Genomic DNA, 16,497 nt, shown 5'->3' with positions numbered 1-16,497 from the left:
TGAGCCGGCTGCCCAGTTGATGTAAGGATTGTGCCTCTGCAGCCAGGGCATCCCAAGAACCATCGGATAATGGGCTGATTTAATAAGGTCACATTTGATTCTCTCTTGATGGTGATTAATAGAAAGTAGAATCTCTTTAGTCTGAAGGGTAATGGGTCCTGAGGAAAGAGGCCTTCCATCAATTGCCTCTACTAGTTGCATTGTAACTCGGCTTTCATGTGGAATGTTATGAGCAGTGACCCAATCTTGATCTAGAAATACGCCCATAGCTCCGCAGTCAACTAATGCCAGGATGGGGTAGGATTCTGTCTTGGAAGGCGATAGTAGGGCCTGCAGAACCACAAGGTTATTTTGTCCAGGAGAGTTCAAGGATGGAATTTATGTGGAGCAAACATCTCTCTCTCGACACTGTGCTCCATCTAGGATCGGGAGGAGCAATGGGACATTCTCTCACAAGATGTTTATCGGAGGCGCAAAACATGCATAGACCAGTATGGATTTGTCGCATCCTTTCCTGAGGGGTAATGGGTCCACGAAAGGCTCCTAGTTGAATAGGTTCTAGGTCCGGGTTAGAAGGAACAGTTGACTCTGCTCTAGGGGCATGTTCCGTGATGGTCTTTTAGAGACTTGTCTTAGACTTCCTCTTCTCTGCTCTTCTTTCTTGGAGTCGGAAATCTATCTGTAAGGATAGATCCATAAGAGCCTGGAAGGAGCTTGGGCGGGCCACCCTAGCGAGCTCATCTTTTATTTCTTCGTTCAGCCCCCTTCGGAAGAGTGTAAAACTAGCTTCTGGAGACCAGTCTGCTTCTTTCACAAGTTGTTTGAAACGAGTAACATAGGTGAGCATATCCTGGGAGCCTTGTTGAAACTTGAGTAGTCTCTCTTGAGCACTATACACCTGCTCTGGGCGATCAAACATTTCCTTAAGGGCTCTCACAAAGCCATCATAGTCATCCAGGAGAGCGTCACTTGTATTGACTAGGGGGGTTGCCCAAGTCAATGCATTTCCAGTGAGGTGTGAAATCATAAAGCCCACCTTTGCTCTAGGAGTGGAGAAGTAGTAGGGCTTGAAGGTGAAGTGAACTAAACACGAATCAAGGAAGGCGCGGAGAGTCTTGGAAGAACCGTCATACTTGTCCACTATTCCACCCAATATTACATTTTCTTTGGTTACGGAATCACGTGATAGAACTAGCTGCTTTAATGCTGCGTTCTCTGCCTTGAGGTTCTGTACCTCCGTTGTTAATTCCTGCATGCCTCGCATGAGGTCTTTACGGCGGCTTCCATCTCTGAATCTGTATCGTTCTTAAAGCGTCTCAATCTGTCACAAGTCTAGGATGAGCAGCGTGGAACGCATAGACTGATCCGGAGTATTCTGTTCCGGGCGGCCATGTTGGAAGGATAACTGTATGCAATCCCCTGCGAGTCAGGGACCAGGAGGTCCAGAAAGGACGTAGACGACGGTTCATGACACCAAGTGGACATATGGTAAACGATACAGAGGAGGAAGACATTGGACTATTCTGATCCTGAGAGTGACCCAGGTAGAGACTCTGGGAAATCTATGTATCAGTCTTTGAAAATCTATTCCCCATGGTCAGGCTGGAAATCCTTGGTAAAAAGAAAGCTATTCAGCTTCAAGGTAAGCTACTCATCTCCTATCAGTGTCCTTTGGGTCATACTGCCCCCAGCCAATGACACTCGTCCACTCCTGGTGGCCATCTTCAGATTTTACCACATGTTTCTAGTGTTGGGAGTCCTTGTGCTTCGCCCCTCGAAAATGGTAGGTTTTATGCTATTTTCTGAAGAAATCTTCCATCTCTTCTTCATCAGCCATCACGCAGCGACTACCGGCAGCCGGGACCCATTGTCGGTGAAAAATCTTCAATCCACTGTTGGATCTTCAACCCATGGCGTGAACAGGCCCAGGCTTCGGCCTACATCTCGACACCTCGACCATGGCTGATACCACGAAGAAAAGCCTCTTGAGGGCCTGTGAAAGCCTCGGCCGGAACAACATCTTTGACGAGGACCGGCACCTCAAGTACATTTATTGTCTTCATCCTGACAACGACGCAAATGTATGCTCCTCTGCCAAATCTTCTTGTAGAAGACCAAGAAGAATCACAACTGAAGGTTAGTAGCATGCATCGAGGAAGGGAAGGCCTCTGAAGCGGCCTCTGGGCGCAGTCATGCCTCGTCCAGGGCTGGCAGGTCCTCTAAGTGTACTCCCTCTGGTAAGAAGAGGTTGAGGTACGTCGAGTGCACCATCGAGGACCCCATCGGCAAAGTCAGGAAAAACAAGTCTTCATTTGGCGACAGAGAGTTTGTCAATGACTGTCATCTTTACTTCCACGTCGGTCACCACACCTAGGGTCTCTCAGCCTCCTAGACCTCCGTCAATGGTCATGACTACGATCCCGTCAATGACTGTTCTGCAGGCTCTGATCCAGTGAGAGACTTGCCTCTAGCTCTGGACTTCCTGCCCAGGCCCAAAAAGGCAGTGCTGACTCCTATGGGATTCCCGAGAAGATCACCACATATCTACTCCAGTTCTGAGGAGGACCTGCATGAAAACTTTTATTCAGATCAAAAAGGGTCCATGGACCTATGCCTCATGAGGGATCGCCGTCGCATGAGCCTTACCAGCCATTCAGCCCTCAAAGGGTCTGCAGCACCACCTTCTCCTGCACCAAGGGACATGTCCCTGGACATCCTAACCACCCTGCATAGGTTGGTGGCAGAAATTTAGCAGCGACTGCCTGCTGCTCCTGTGCCTGGTCCAGCCAGGAGCCTCAAGGCCACATCAGTATCAGCCGAGCCCTCCTCATAGGGCACCAATTACTCCTCGGCCAGTGCTAGGAACCCTGCCACCTGTGACAGAGGAGCCAGTTCACACAGATACTGGCACAGACACTGACACCACTGCAAATCACACAGATGAGTATGACGACTACGTTCACGCAGATGGGGAACCACCGGATGTTGACGAACCTTCCAGGGTTTCACCCCCGAATGAAATTGGTTCTTTCTACTCTGTAATCTCAAAGGCTGCAAACCTCTTCAATCTGGTGCCAGAAGAGAAGAAGAAGGAAGTCTTCTTTTTTCAATGGTGTGAATAAGAGTATTGCGTCGGTCCCATTGCTGAACGACGTATGGGAAGATGGATTGGCAATTGACAGACTGTAGAAGAAATACTGGGTTCCGGATTCGGCCCACAGGTGTCTCAGGTTTCAGCCTTCGCAGGCTGAGTGGTATTGGCTGCCGCTAGGAAGAGGTCATTACACCCCTCATTGTTGTTTATTTATTTGTATTTTTAAGGCGCTCACACAGCTCAGAGGCATTGAGACGCTGTTACAGGATTATGTCTTAGTTGCGTATTTATAACGCGCGTAATACCCAGAGGTTTCTAAGCTCAGACCTGGGGAACGAACCTGTGTTGCTTCATGTCATCTTATTTCCAAGGCGAGCACGTTGCCGCTGAGCTATCCTCAATGGTGCCTCCGGAGCAGGAACAAAAGAAGCTAGATGCCGTTGGCAAGCACAACATTACCACAGCAGCCTCCACCAACAAGGCGGCCAACGCCCTCGCCATCCTGTCCAGGTCTGACAGGGAGCTGTGGTACAAGCTGGGGCACATCCTTGACTTCCTTTCTGATGACAAGAAGACCAAAGCTTTGGCCCTACTCCAGGAAGGAGAAGTAGCTGAAGACCATGCCATCAGTGTTGCGCTCCATAGAGCAGCATCTGCAAGATGGGGAATGGTGTGGCTCTCTGGTGAAAAGGTTGGCTGAAGGCCCCTAATTCCCACAAAGACATGCAGATGAAGGTAATCGAAATGCCATGTTCGATGGGGACAACCTGTTTGGGAAGGCGGTAGAGGACGCTCTCCAGGCCATCATGACTGAAACAGAGATGGCATGCTCTCTGGGGATCCTGCTGCAGAGAAGGTCGTCCTTTCGTTCCCCGAATGGGGAGCCTTTCCAGATCATCCAAGGGGTACACCACCACCTGTCGTCAGCCCTCCTACTCCACCACCTAAGAGGCTTAAAGGGGTCACTCCCAGGCCTACGGCAGTGGCACCCGGCAAAGTTGTCATCCCCCTTCCAGGACACAGATGCCCAAGCAGGCCTGAACTGGCCGAGGAGCCGGGCCCCCACTTTCGCACGCCAGTGGGAGGCTGACTATCAAACTTTGTCTATCATTGGCGAAAGATCACCATGACAAATGGGTGCTTGATGTTCTTCAACAGGGGCACGCTTTACAATTTAAAGACAAGTGCCCCCTCATTCCTCCTGTCGTGTGTCAAATATACACATGGCCAAGCTGCTACAGGCGGTTCAGGCTTTGTTATGAAAAAGGGCAATAGAACCATTCCCTCAGCACCTATGTGGCTCCAAAGTGTACTCCAGATACTTTCTGTTAAGGAATAAGTCAGTAGGGTGATGAACTATACTATACTTGCAACGCCTAAACAAGTTCCGGAAATCCCAAAAGTTCAGGATGGTCACGTTGCAGCATGTGCTCAACCAGTTGGCCGAAGTGATTTTTCCAGCAACTCTCGACTTGGAGGACACATACGTCCACTTCCCAATTCATCAAAAACACTGGATGTTCCTGCTTTTTGTTATCCAGGGGCGGCATTATCAATTCAAGGCCCTTCTCTTTGGCCTGAAATTGGCCCGAAAGGTGTTCACCAAGTGCTTTGCCCCGGTAGCGGCACATCTGCACTGCAGGGGAATCCACATCTACCCTTAGCTGGACGATTGGATCATTTGGTCCTGCTCCCACGCACTGGCAACCCAGCACGTAGCAGAGACCATCCAACTTCTGACTTTAATAGGATTCTCCATCAACTATCTGAAGTCCTGCATGGTGCCATCTCAGAACACTCAGTTGCTGGGCGCCCGGCTCAACACAGTCTCGTGTCTGGTGACTCCCTCCCAAGAGAAGGTGAAAGTCATCCTGGGAAATGTCCAACGGCTGTCGACAGTGTCCGTCAAAACAGTCCTGTCCATCAAATCCCTGCTGGGCATGATGTCCTCCTGCATCCATCTGGTCCCCTTTTGCAGGCTACAAATGCGGCCCCTCCAGGAATTTCTGGATGCCAGGTGGCAGCAGGTTACGGGCACATGGACAGACAAAATTGCCCTCAATCGGGCATTCCGTCAAGCTCTTGAATGGTGGTTGGTTCGGCCACACCTCACCCAAGGAGCTCCCTTCCAGATACCTCTGTGCCAGGTTACAATCACGACCGACGCCTCTCTGTAGGGTTGGGAAGCCCACGCAGGACATTTCCTGGAGGAAAAGGAGTTCCATGTAAACACCCTGGAACTACAGACAGTCTTCTGGGCCCTTACGTCATTCCAGCCTCACCTACAGGGGAAGGTGGTTTGGATCTTCTGGAAAACACCACTACCATGTTTTACATCAGGAAATAAGGGGGGGGGGCGCGTTCCCCCCGCTCTCTCTCTGGAAGCCCAGTCTCTATGGCGTTGGGCCATTCTTCAAGGCATGTTCCTCATCCCTGTTCACCTGACAGGCATCAAGAAGACCATTGTGGACTCTCTCAGCAGGGGTCTGCGTTCCTGCTAGGAGTGAGAGCTTCAGCAAGCGCAAGTGTTGAACCTCTTCAGTGAGAGGGGTCTTCCTCAGATCGATCTCTTCACAGCGACTGCCAACTCCACGTGTCGGATGTCTGCCAGCAGATATCCTCAGGCTAGGAGTCTGGGGGATGCCTTCTTGTTCTCCTGGCAGGGGCTCTTCCTGTATGCTTTCCCACCAATTCTGCTACTGCTACGTGTGATCAACACACTCAGACGTTGCCGCTACAGGATGATCCTCATCGTGCCGGCGTGGCCAAGGCTGATCTGGTACTTAGACCTTCCCCATCTGTCTATGGTTCCGGCCATCCAACTGCCTCCACTTCCCGACCTCCTCTCCAGAGAAGAAGGAACAATCCTGCATCATGTCCCGGCATCACTGAGCCACACTGCCTGGCTTCTGCAGCCCTAGAATTCCGGCACTATTCACTGCCTTTAGACTGCAAGAAGATCCTGGCCAAGGCCAGGCCTCCCTCTACGTGGACTTGATACAGGCACATGTGGAAGCGCTTCACAGTGTGGTTCTGGGCACAGAAGATTGCGCTGCTGCATGTAACTGCTCTGCAGTCACCAGGGAGGGATGCCCATTATCACCCATGCTGTACGTTGTGGGGCTTGAACCGATAGCCATCTATCTGCGAAAGCAATTCCTCGATGCGAGTATCTAGGTGGGAGACATCGGTCACGTGGTTTTGCTATAAGTGGACAATGTTTTATTGTACCGGCGAGACCAACACCTTAATGTCGCAGTGATACTAGACATGCTAGATAATTATGCAAAGGTATCTGGGATTTGCTTCAGCAAAGAAAAATCTTGCATTTTCCCGTTGGTGGGCCTGAAGGGAAGCAGCAGGGATAAACTACCAGAGGTAGGGCTTCTTTGGGAACTAGAAACATTTAAATACCTGGGTGTGAACATCAGACACACACCAGAACAAATGCATGAGAGCAACACAGCGATGGTGGTAAGGGCCTACGGAAATCCATGAGATTCTGGTCCATGTTGCCGTTATCTTTAATGGGCAAGGTGACCATCACCAAAATGATCATTTTACCAAGATTCCTATACCACTTTCACAATGTCCACTGCTACATTAAAGCCTCCTTTTTTCGCATATTAGATATTCTCCTCCGAGAATTCTTGAGGGGCGCGGCCCGTCATAAACTGTCTCTCGCCACAATGTGTCTGCCTTGCAGATAAGGCGGGGTACAACTGCCGGACATGGAGAAATACTACCTTGCAGTCCAGCTCAGTTTCGTGGCCAGGTGGTTGTCGGACAAAGCCACATTAGAAACTGAACTCCTACAGTGGCTAGTAGCTCCAGCACAAGTAAAAGAGATACTGTGGGTACCATTAGGTTGCCTGGGTAGCATCTCCATGTTAGTGACACTAGGTAGAAGAGTATGGCGCAGAGCCGCAAGGCTGCTAAAACTTGTGAACCCATACTCACCTGAGACCCTGATTGCTGCGGATATCTGTAAAGTCAGCACAGACATGGCAGTGGTGAGACATTGGGGAAGGTGGGGTATTTATACTTGGGGCGATATGCATGGAGATGGTGTCTTCAGGGAGTTCGAATCGCTATGGGAGAAAGAGGGGCTTCCCGGAGGGCAGTTCCTGTGGTACCAAAGAGCCCGGAGGGTGGCGAGGGAGAAATTGAATGGATGGCCTGAAGAGCCGATACCGAATCCCTTACTGGCTCTAATGCATAGCTTAGATGATTGCTGGAAGCCGGTGTCCAGACTATACAGTTTGCTGACGGACAAGCCAAACCCCAAGAGTGCAAGACTAAAAGTGAAATGGGAAAGAGACCTGGAAGAGGACATAACGGAAAAGTAATGGGAGAAGATACTGGCGTATCCCAAAGAAGTGTCGAGAAACTTCCGTTTCAGGTTGATACAACTGAACGTACTGTACCGTACATACATGACACTGCATAGAATAGCTACATTTAGCAACAGTTCACGGCCTACATACCCTTGTGTGCCCTGGGGGAAGCGGATCTAATACACATGTTCTGGGGCTGTGTACAAGTGCAGAGGTTCTGGGCAAGGATAGAACAAGCCTGCAGGAAGGCTGGAATAGTGAGATACGCCTGAACTCCAAAAGAATGTTTGCTGGGAGCATACCCCAGAGACAGTAAATACAAGCATGTAGTCAGGTTCATGGACATGGTGTGTATACTGGCCAAAAGAACCATTGCAATGGCTTGAAAATCGGCTGGGGGTCTGCAATATGTGCGCTGGCGATGAGAATTTGAACACTTGGCAGAGACCAGAGTATGGACGGAGGGGGCGAGCAGATCAGAGGTGAACGGTAGCGACAAGTGCGCAGCCCGGAAATCATTGATCTGGGATATATTCCACCCATCGGACAACAAACTCACATGAACACTACTCGCTCTTTCTACCACAACCAAGCTTCACTCTATTATATACGATGAGAAGTTGAAAATGATCTGAGTACCACTTTTCAACTGATGATATTATTTGCCACTGTTGAACCCCCTGCTGTAGTATACACACACAAAGATGATGAAATAGCACAATGTCTAACACGTGAAGAAAGTTGTTTGTTTGTATGTTAGTTTGTTTGTTGTTGATACTGAAGAACTACTGCATAAACATGACACACTTAACGAGATGCAAAACATTTGTTAGATGCATGGTTGTATTTATACAAATGACAATGAAAACATGTTAAAATAAAGTAACTGCTCTGCAGCGCCTCTCGTACCTGCTTTCACTGGCCAAAGCTGGCCTTGCCCATACATCCATTAAGGGCCAGCTGGCCTCCATATCTCGGCACACATGGACTCCGGGCAAGCTTTCCCTGTGGTCGCACATGCTTGTTAAGGAATTCTTCAAGGGTCTCTTCTCGACTTTCCCTCCAGTGTAGGCACCCACCCCCGGCTTGGGAACTGAAGTGGTCCTGTCTAAGCTCATGGGGCCTCCGATTGATCTAATGCATCATGCCCCTTTGAAGATTCTATCTAGGAGGACCGCTTCCTGGTTGGGATCACCTCGGCAGACAGGTCGGAGAGATTCAGACCCTCTTCTGTAAGCAGTGGTATTTATTTTTCCACCCCACTAAAGTGATTCTGTGAACTAATCCTAGCTTCATGCGGAAGGTTCCATCTGACTTTCATCTCAATGAGCCTTTGATTCTACCAGTTTTCTTTACAAACCCTTCTTCGCCTGCTGAACGGGCATTGCATTAGCTGGACGTTGCGTGTGCCCTGAAGTTCTATGTGGCACCTTTTAAGGCTTTTGAAAGAGGTCCCAGCTTTTCGTCAGTTTTGCCTCTGTGGGACACAGAAAGGTCCTGTCTAAGGCCTCTATCTCTAGGTGGCTCTTTGGCTATGTCATGCCGTTCCATCATCTAGCCAACAGACCGCTTCCAAGCCGGACGAGCACCCACTCCACCAGAGCCATCGCAGAAATAACAGCGTTTCTCTCTAGTGTTCCCCGGCTCGACATCTGCAGGGCTGCTACGTGGTGGCTTACCAACACCTTTATGAAATTCTACTGTGTCGGCAGGGATTCCATGGAGGAGTCCTTGTTTGGCCAAGCAGTGCTACACAACCTGTTTGTCTGAGGTGAATCTGTTTCAGGGGTAAGTCTATAGCTTCTGTGAGCCTTGCCACCTCCTGTAGTTGTGTATATGTACTGCTGTATTTTCTTTATTCATGAACATGTGAATCCATGCCAGACCCCATGCTGGAGAAGGGACAAGTTATTTACCTGCAACTATTGTTCTCCAGCATAGGTCGTGCATGGATTCACATGCAAACCCTCCCTCCTTCCCCTCTATGCCTCTTCTTGGTTCATACTGCCACTTTACGGTCGCTACCAAATCTGAAGATGGCCACTAGGGGTGGAGCTTAGGAGGACAAGTGCCATTGGCTGGGGCAGTATGACCAAAGAACACTGATAGGCTATCGAGGAGATGAGCAGTTTAAGTTTAAAGCTAAACTGCTTTCTTTTTACCCAGGATTCACAGCCTGACAACTGGGAATATTCATGAGCATGTAAATCCATACAAGACCCATGCTGGAGAACAAGAGTTACAGGTAAGAAACTTGTCCCATTTCTGTGATCTCAGTCAAAGCAGGGTATAATCAGGGTTGTCATGATTATACTTAATTCCACTGTGAAAAACAATGCAAACAAATAGTTTACATTAGTGCCTTAAAGCCATAATATCAGCAGTAGTCAATGTGTGTGAAATGTTAAATTAAATGCTACATCTATATAACTAATTTATATTTATAGGTCTTGAAAGAGACAAATTTGACAACAAGACGGTTTCCTTTGAAGAGCACATAATGTCCGAACATAGCATGTGGCATTACTTGTACTTTATAGTTCTGGTCAAAGTGAAAGACCCCACAGAATATACTGGACCAGAAAGTTATGTGGCCCAAATGATAGCGGTAAGGATTTTTTTCATTCCTATGCTGGTCATTCATATTTTCTTGCCATCAATAATGTTCCTTCATATGCATATTTTTATTTCCTTGTGTAAGTTGCAAGGCATGTTTGCCTCGATTCTGCAAATCATCTAATAAGGCCTAGCCACTTATTAAATTGATATCATGGAAGTGTTTTGGGTCTCCTGATATAGTAGCAATGTTTTTCTTCCACTTTTTGTTAGCATAACTGATGTGAACATTTGTAATCAACAAAGGACGTTTTCGCTCTCTTTGGGGGATAGTGGAAGAAATTGGGCCCCATTACAAGTCCGGCGGTAACCGTGCCTGAAATTCCGGCAGGTTACCGCCGGACTCGTATTACCATTCCGGGGCATTACAACACCGGTGACCCGGTGTCTTGATATGGGCCAAATCGTCCTCGGGACCAGCCCTCGGGAGCAATAATTACCCAATTCAGCCCAAAATACAGGTTCTATTGTGCTGAGCAGTGATCTCATGCTAGTGACAAATGACACCTTCAATAAGTTTTAGTATTTATTCTAAACAGTGAATTTCATATACATTTGGGATTCAAGTTAGAGAAGATTACAAAGCACAAAACTTAGAGAAATGCAAAATATAGAGAAACATAGAACTTAGATAAACATAGATAAACATAGATAAACATAGAGAAACATAGAGAAACACAGTCTTACGCCCCTTCAATCAGCACTGGGAGACCCTGGCCCTCATAAGCTAGCTGTAACAAGCCCCGCTCAGAGGACAGCGCTGCTGGGTGCCGTCAGAGCTCCAATTCCGGGCACTTGATCTTGCTCGAACCAAGTCCACAGGACGATCTCCCACCTGAGTCATGTGAGCATGCATATTTTATAATCTCGTGCTGCCCATCCATGACGCACAGTTCCAGAACTTTCCCTGTGCAAAATATAGGCTGGCTCATGGAAAAAACCCAGCTCTGTAAATTTCCACTGTACTCCTTCTTCTGAGCCCCCCCCCTTGGAGCCCATCTGCGCGAAAGCTCAGGAATGTCTTATCAGTGCCTTCCCAGAGAAAAGGAAGATTAGCTTGGGGCCATGCAGGGCTACCGTTAGTGAGGCAGAGCAAGCTCCAAAAGACATGCACTCATAGCTTAGTGTTCATAGCGCTTAAGACTGGCTATCTAAGCGCTATATAGGTGCCATAATGTTCCAAACACTCCAAAAATGTCTATTAGCTACAGAGCTAGGGCCCTCTCCCTGCCTGTCTATCAACAATGCATAATGTGACCTATCACTCATACTAGGCCTGCATATTCCTTGTAGCTCACTACTGCATAATGGAAGTGCTACAACAGACTACTGTCAGCATTTTTAGCACATACTTTGAATACACTATTGGCTTTCAGCGGCTAATGCTGTCATCTAAAGCCCTGATTGGCAAGGTTGCAATTTTGTGTATCACTACATTCCACCCCTATTCAACGTGTGTGCGACAAATGCTGACTAATACACATCAATATAGTATTTAGTGCAGTGATAAAGACCTTGGGGCTTTGCAAGAGGTTTAAGCAAACTATCTTCTAGCGGTTAGTTAGCGTGGCATGCAAGGTAAAACACTACCTAAACAAAAATGTACACAAAGTGAACAGTGACATATACCCTTGCCAAAACCTGGCCTACACAAAAATACCTACACAAAGTGAACATGGACATTTACTCTAGCCAAAACCTGGCCTACACAACAATACCTAAATAATTATTGTATAACTGATTGTCAGTTAAAAAGCAGCATGCAATTAGAATGTCAAGGCAATCCGGTGTAGTCTAATCTACAATGCACTATTGCATTTATGTATGGTTACCAACTCTAAACCTGGCAGCCTTTCACTCTAAGGGCCTACCCTCCCCCTGATCCCAGGGCATTCAGACGTGACTATGGGCTGTGTGATTAGATACTTCCCCCATGTATGTGGAACCCAACCAGAAACCATCTAATTTTGTGAACAAGGTGAACCCATGGGCACCAGGTTATCTAAATAAAAACAATTCTACTAATTTGCATCAAAGCATGGCATGTGTTATTCATGCAATCAAAAGCAAGCAATTTGATCCATATGTATGCTGGTAACTGTAGCTCTGTGTGTCAGTGTGTGGAGGATGGTCGCCCCCACTCAGTAAAAAGCCAACACCTGCTGATTAAACAATGTTTGCCACACAATGCATCGTGTGTATTTAGCAGTCTTGTTGACCTGCCCTATGGCAGAAAAAATGTCTTCATACCAAAAATTCTGCCATCTTCAGTGGTTGCCAATACTTGTAGCAGTGTTGGGCGTATCAATGAACCCCACTAGGCTAGAAGTTCTATAGCAGAGCTGGCATCAGAACCCATAGTGGCTAGCTTATTGTGCACAGTTTCTATGTCACAAACATATAAAGCTTCTGCAATAATGAATCTAGCTCCCTAGCTACGCGCACTCTAGTGATGGGCCATAGAAATGGACTCCATTTGTAGCAGCTTGGTAGTACTAAGGAAACATTGCCTCATGATAAATCTATGTCTAAGTGTATCACTGTAATAATAGAGGTGTGCATTACCAGCCTACAATTTAAATGTTGCCTTACTACTGGAAAATCTAACATGTTCACAGTGTCTACCTATTGTGACTTGGAGAATACCCTTCTTCAAGTGGGATATCTACCAAATACAATATTAGTTTTAGCTACAAACACCATACTACCATCCGGCAGTGGCTGTTTCATCACACCATTGTGTAAAATGCATTTAGTCAAATTATAGTCCATAAAATCTTGGCGAGAACACTCGCTGCAGTTCTTGGTCAGAAAAACATCACATTAAACCAATTAAACAAATCTTTGTATCCATTCAGTGACAAAAGATGCCCGACAATGTGCCAGGCCAGTACGCTAGCAATTCCATGTGGATACTCATTTGTAGCGCTTTTCCAAAGAATTATTCCAAATGTCTACAATCAAAAAGATGACTCTTTGCATTAGTGTGCTGGAGACAGCTGTCCCCACAAAAACATGAAACTGGTTGGTTTAACAAAAACCGTGTCACACACTGTGTCATAAAATCAAATAACTAGTCAGTCATGGTTTCATTTACCTGCTTTAAGGCTGTAAAAGTATCCAGTGTTTCAAAGATTACCATTTCAAATTGGAGCTCACACACTTGGCAGCATTACTTCAAATTAAGAATCTTAACCTACGCACAGGTGACTTTGATGTGCGCACTCATCTTATCTCAAAATAAATTACGCTCCTGCTTGCATAATTCTGCTGCCCCAACAATTCATAAATCATTTTCCTGCCTACGTGCAACGTAGAAGTCTTTTTTTTCCAAAAAAGCAAAGCATCTCTGGTTAAAGCAATTCAGTTGGAAGAGCAAAACCATTTCGTTTTTTCAGATTCATCTCAAAAAGTGCATTTAAAAACCATTTTATAATGTGTTAGCATTCAAGTGCTGTGTCTCACAGCTGTTTGTGGTGCATGATGTTACAGTCCACAACTCATTGTCCACAGTCCTTTAAACAAGAAAGGCAAGACATGTCAATTAAGTTATTTCCAGCAACTGAATCATTTAAATGTGTGGCATCAAATATTTGATAACTAGCCAAGTCTGCACCGTGCCAGTTCAGCAAAAGTTATTACTCTGTTGGACACCTTTCGCAGGTTGCAGAACAAATGTCCTCATACGTCATGCATGTTAGCAGCATTGAGTGCGGTGCAGGACATTTTTGCAGTGACTCGCATATTTCATCACGCAGTGACTCGCTTTCTCTGAGAATGCGTCTGCTTGACTGATCAGTGTCACCCGCAAATCGAACACATCTACTTCTGTTAATGGCACGCTATTGTCTTGCTTTTTTGCCTAGGCAAAATACAAACAGAAATGTTAGGATGCCATCAAAAGTACAATGTCGTTATTCTTCACATTAGGATGTCATCAAAACTTCAATATCAGCGTTATCCACCCCTTCCCTGAACACCACCCCCATCTTCAGAAGTCTCTTCAGGTAACTACACACTTTATCATTGCTACTGCAATTATTTATCACCCTTCTGCATGTTTCTGGGGGCTTATTTACACTCAACCATACGGGGTGTAACTGCCTAATCACAAACTCATTTGTGCAATGCGATCATAGTTGGTCAATGGTACCTCAGACTGATCTGTGCTTTTACAAAAGCCATATAATAAGTACCCAGGTCGCACAATGCTTTTCTTTTTTCACCAAAGCGATCACGAATGCCAGGCGCCAACTTGCTTCCAGTGTCTCATGATCTTGATTTAGTTTGCCCTGCTGGCATCACTCCATTTTTCAAAGGTAAAGTCTTTCAGTCCAATATCGCCTGCAGTTGCACAAGCAGCTTTGTTTATTTTTCTCCATACAGCTAGTGTCTTCCAAGCCTCTGGTTTTTTCACTTATCATTTTCTCAAAGGGTGTTTGCTGATTTCTTGGCCCACCCCTTTGAGCGCGATAGTCTAAGTCAGTTTCTTTTGTTGCTTCAACAAATCATTCATTCTTGCACTAAGCCGTGAGGCTTCTGGATCATGGCTAATGTGCAGTGTTCATGTTGTACTCCAAAGCCCCGCTCTGCATGTTGTCTCTTGCAAAATGGCTAAGCGCTTTATGTCAGTTTTGCTTCCATCTGGAATGCCATAATGTCTTTGTCAGTTACTCCAGCCCTGGCAATGTAGCTTGCATTTTGCCAGCTGTGTATTTTCTCTTCTCAAAGCGCCTAGAGGTTTCTTCTCCAGTGCACAGCGCTTTACTTCAGTTCACATCACATGGAGCACTGGAATGCAGCTTGCACAGCAATGTCGCTTCACTTCACATCACATCACATGGTGCATGGGAATGCAGTTTGCACGGAGTCTCTTGAAATGGGCAGCTGTCTTTTCTTAGCCCATTCACAGATGCACAGGTTCCCCAAATGTTCAGATGTGATGTGCCCATCTGCCTTCCTGCATGCAGCGTTTGTTTTCCTTCCAGTGTTACTGGGCAAATTCTTTACTTCTGATCAGCATTTCTGTCTTTGCACCCCCTCTCCTCAGTTTTTTTGCTCACAATGACGGTGTCTCTCACAGGGGATGGAATGCAGGAATGTCATTGTTTATCTTTCGCGCAGCAAGCTTATCTCTTTGCCTATAACTCTTACACTGTGGCGGCTTCAATGGAAAGGCACTCTTTTCAGACAGTTCATCCAGATTAACTCTTTCCTGCACTGTTCCAGCAACTCAGAAAAGCTCTCATATCTGAAGCACCATTTCACTAAACAGGAGCGCAGGTTTCTGCTTTTGTCTGCCTTCCTCCAACAGTTTTTTTTTTTTTTTTCTTCGCGCACCTCGGCCAAGACAGTGCAAGTTATCTTCAAGGCACAAGCTCTGCACACACAGCAAGACTCTTATTTTCAAAAGAGGCACTTTTTCTTGTCATCAGATTCTACTCCATGTAATTTAGCAAAATGTCAAAGCGTCTTTTAGACTGTTTTGAACTGATTAATGTCCCATTTAAAAGCATACGTTTTTTTTTTCTCTTCTTTCTCGTAACCTTGTAGTTTGGCTTCACGAGCTCACTCCAATGCAATGTGCGATCTTTCAAAAGAACCCGCAACCCACTAAATCTTTGTGCTATCTTATCACACACAGATTTTTTCATTCTGTTGTACCATTGCCAGAATATAACCACTTATTTCAGTGCATTTAAAAAATGCCATGTTTAGTGCAGCTCCCTACACGTTTTTTTTCCTGCAAGAGCAACCCACACTCTATATTGCTTGTGGGCTGTTAAATGTGTCAACAACATTTTTCACCATGTATCACAGTTAACAGGTCACTATTTCCAAAAACATGCATCACTTATAAGGCAACAGTACAAATCCATGGCATAGCGTGGGAACAGTCAAAAATACTCCAGGGGCAATTTAGAGGCAATTTAGAAAAATATAAATTGTTTTTTCCCCCCAAACCATTGCAAACTGATTCTGCAATTTCAAATCAATACACAAAAATCGAAAATCCAAATAACATCACTCACTTTCTTTTTTAAGTGAGTCTCTCACCCATTATAAACATGGCACAGCTTAAAATGCAATATAACCATTTTAGTGTGTTTACTTTAAACAGAATTCGCCACCAGCACATGGAATTTACAGTTGCCAAAAGAAAAACAAACCCTTTAGGCTCTTAGCACAGATGTTACTCTTTCTCCTAAGCACGGCTCATTCCCCACGTTATCTTCAGGAATGTCAACACTTCAAAAGCATACATTAAAAAGCGAACCTTCGCCTCCGAAAATTACAGCCCCCCACTCGCTAGCACACTGGGGCTGAGTCAATGGTTGAATTACTATTCACAATTTGCATGTCAAATCCTCGCAACTATTTTTCCCTGCCCTCATGACAGAATAGAGATGAGAACTCCGTCTCACTTTGCATTTCAAATTACAACTTTAA

The 16,497-nt window shown here is 46.1% G+C and overlaps 1 protein-coding gene across 9 annotated transcripts in view; it reads left to right on the top strand.

Annotated features, from left to right (window-relative positions):
- ITPR2 (inositol 1,4,5-trisphosphate receptor type 2) overlaps positions 1-16,497 on the top strand; it is a 4,412,221-nt gene that overhangs the window by 4,238,782 nt on the left and 156,942 nt on the right. For all 9 annotated transcript variants that reach the window (XM_069628470.1, XM_069628469.1, XM_069628465.1 and 6 more), the window contains one exon: positions 9,879-10,039. In XM_069628470.1, the coding sequence (XP_069484571.1) occupies positions 9,879-10,039 (161 nt within the window). The remainder of the gene's footprint in view (positions 1-9,878; positions 10,040-16,497) is intronic.

This window comes from Ambystoma mexicanum, chromosome 12 (assembly GCF_040938575.1).
Source record: "Ambystoma mexicanum isolate Mex_15411 chromosome 12, UKY_AmexF1_1, whole genome shotgun sequence".
Classification (NCBI taxonomy): domain Eukaryota; kingdom Metazoa; phylum Chordata; class Amphibia; order Caudata; family Ambystomatidae; genus Ambystoma; species Ambystoma mexicanum.
This window is presented reverse-complemented; position numbering and strand designations above follow the sequence as displayed.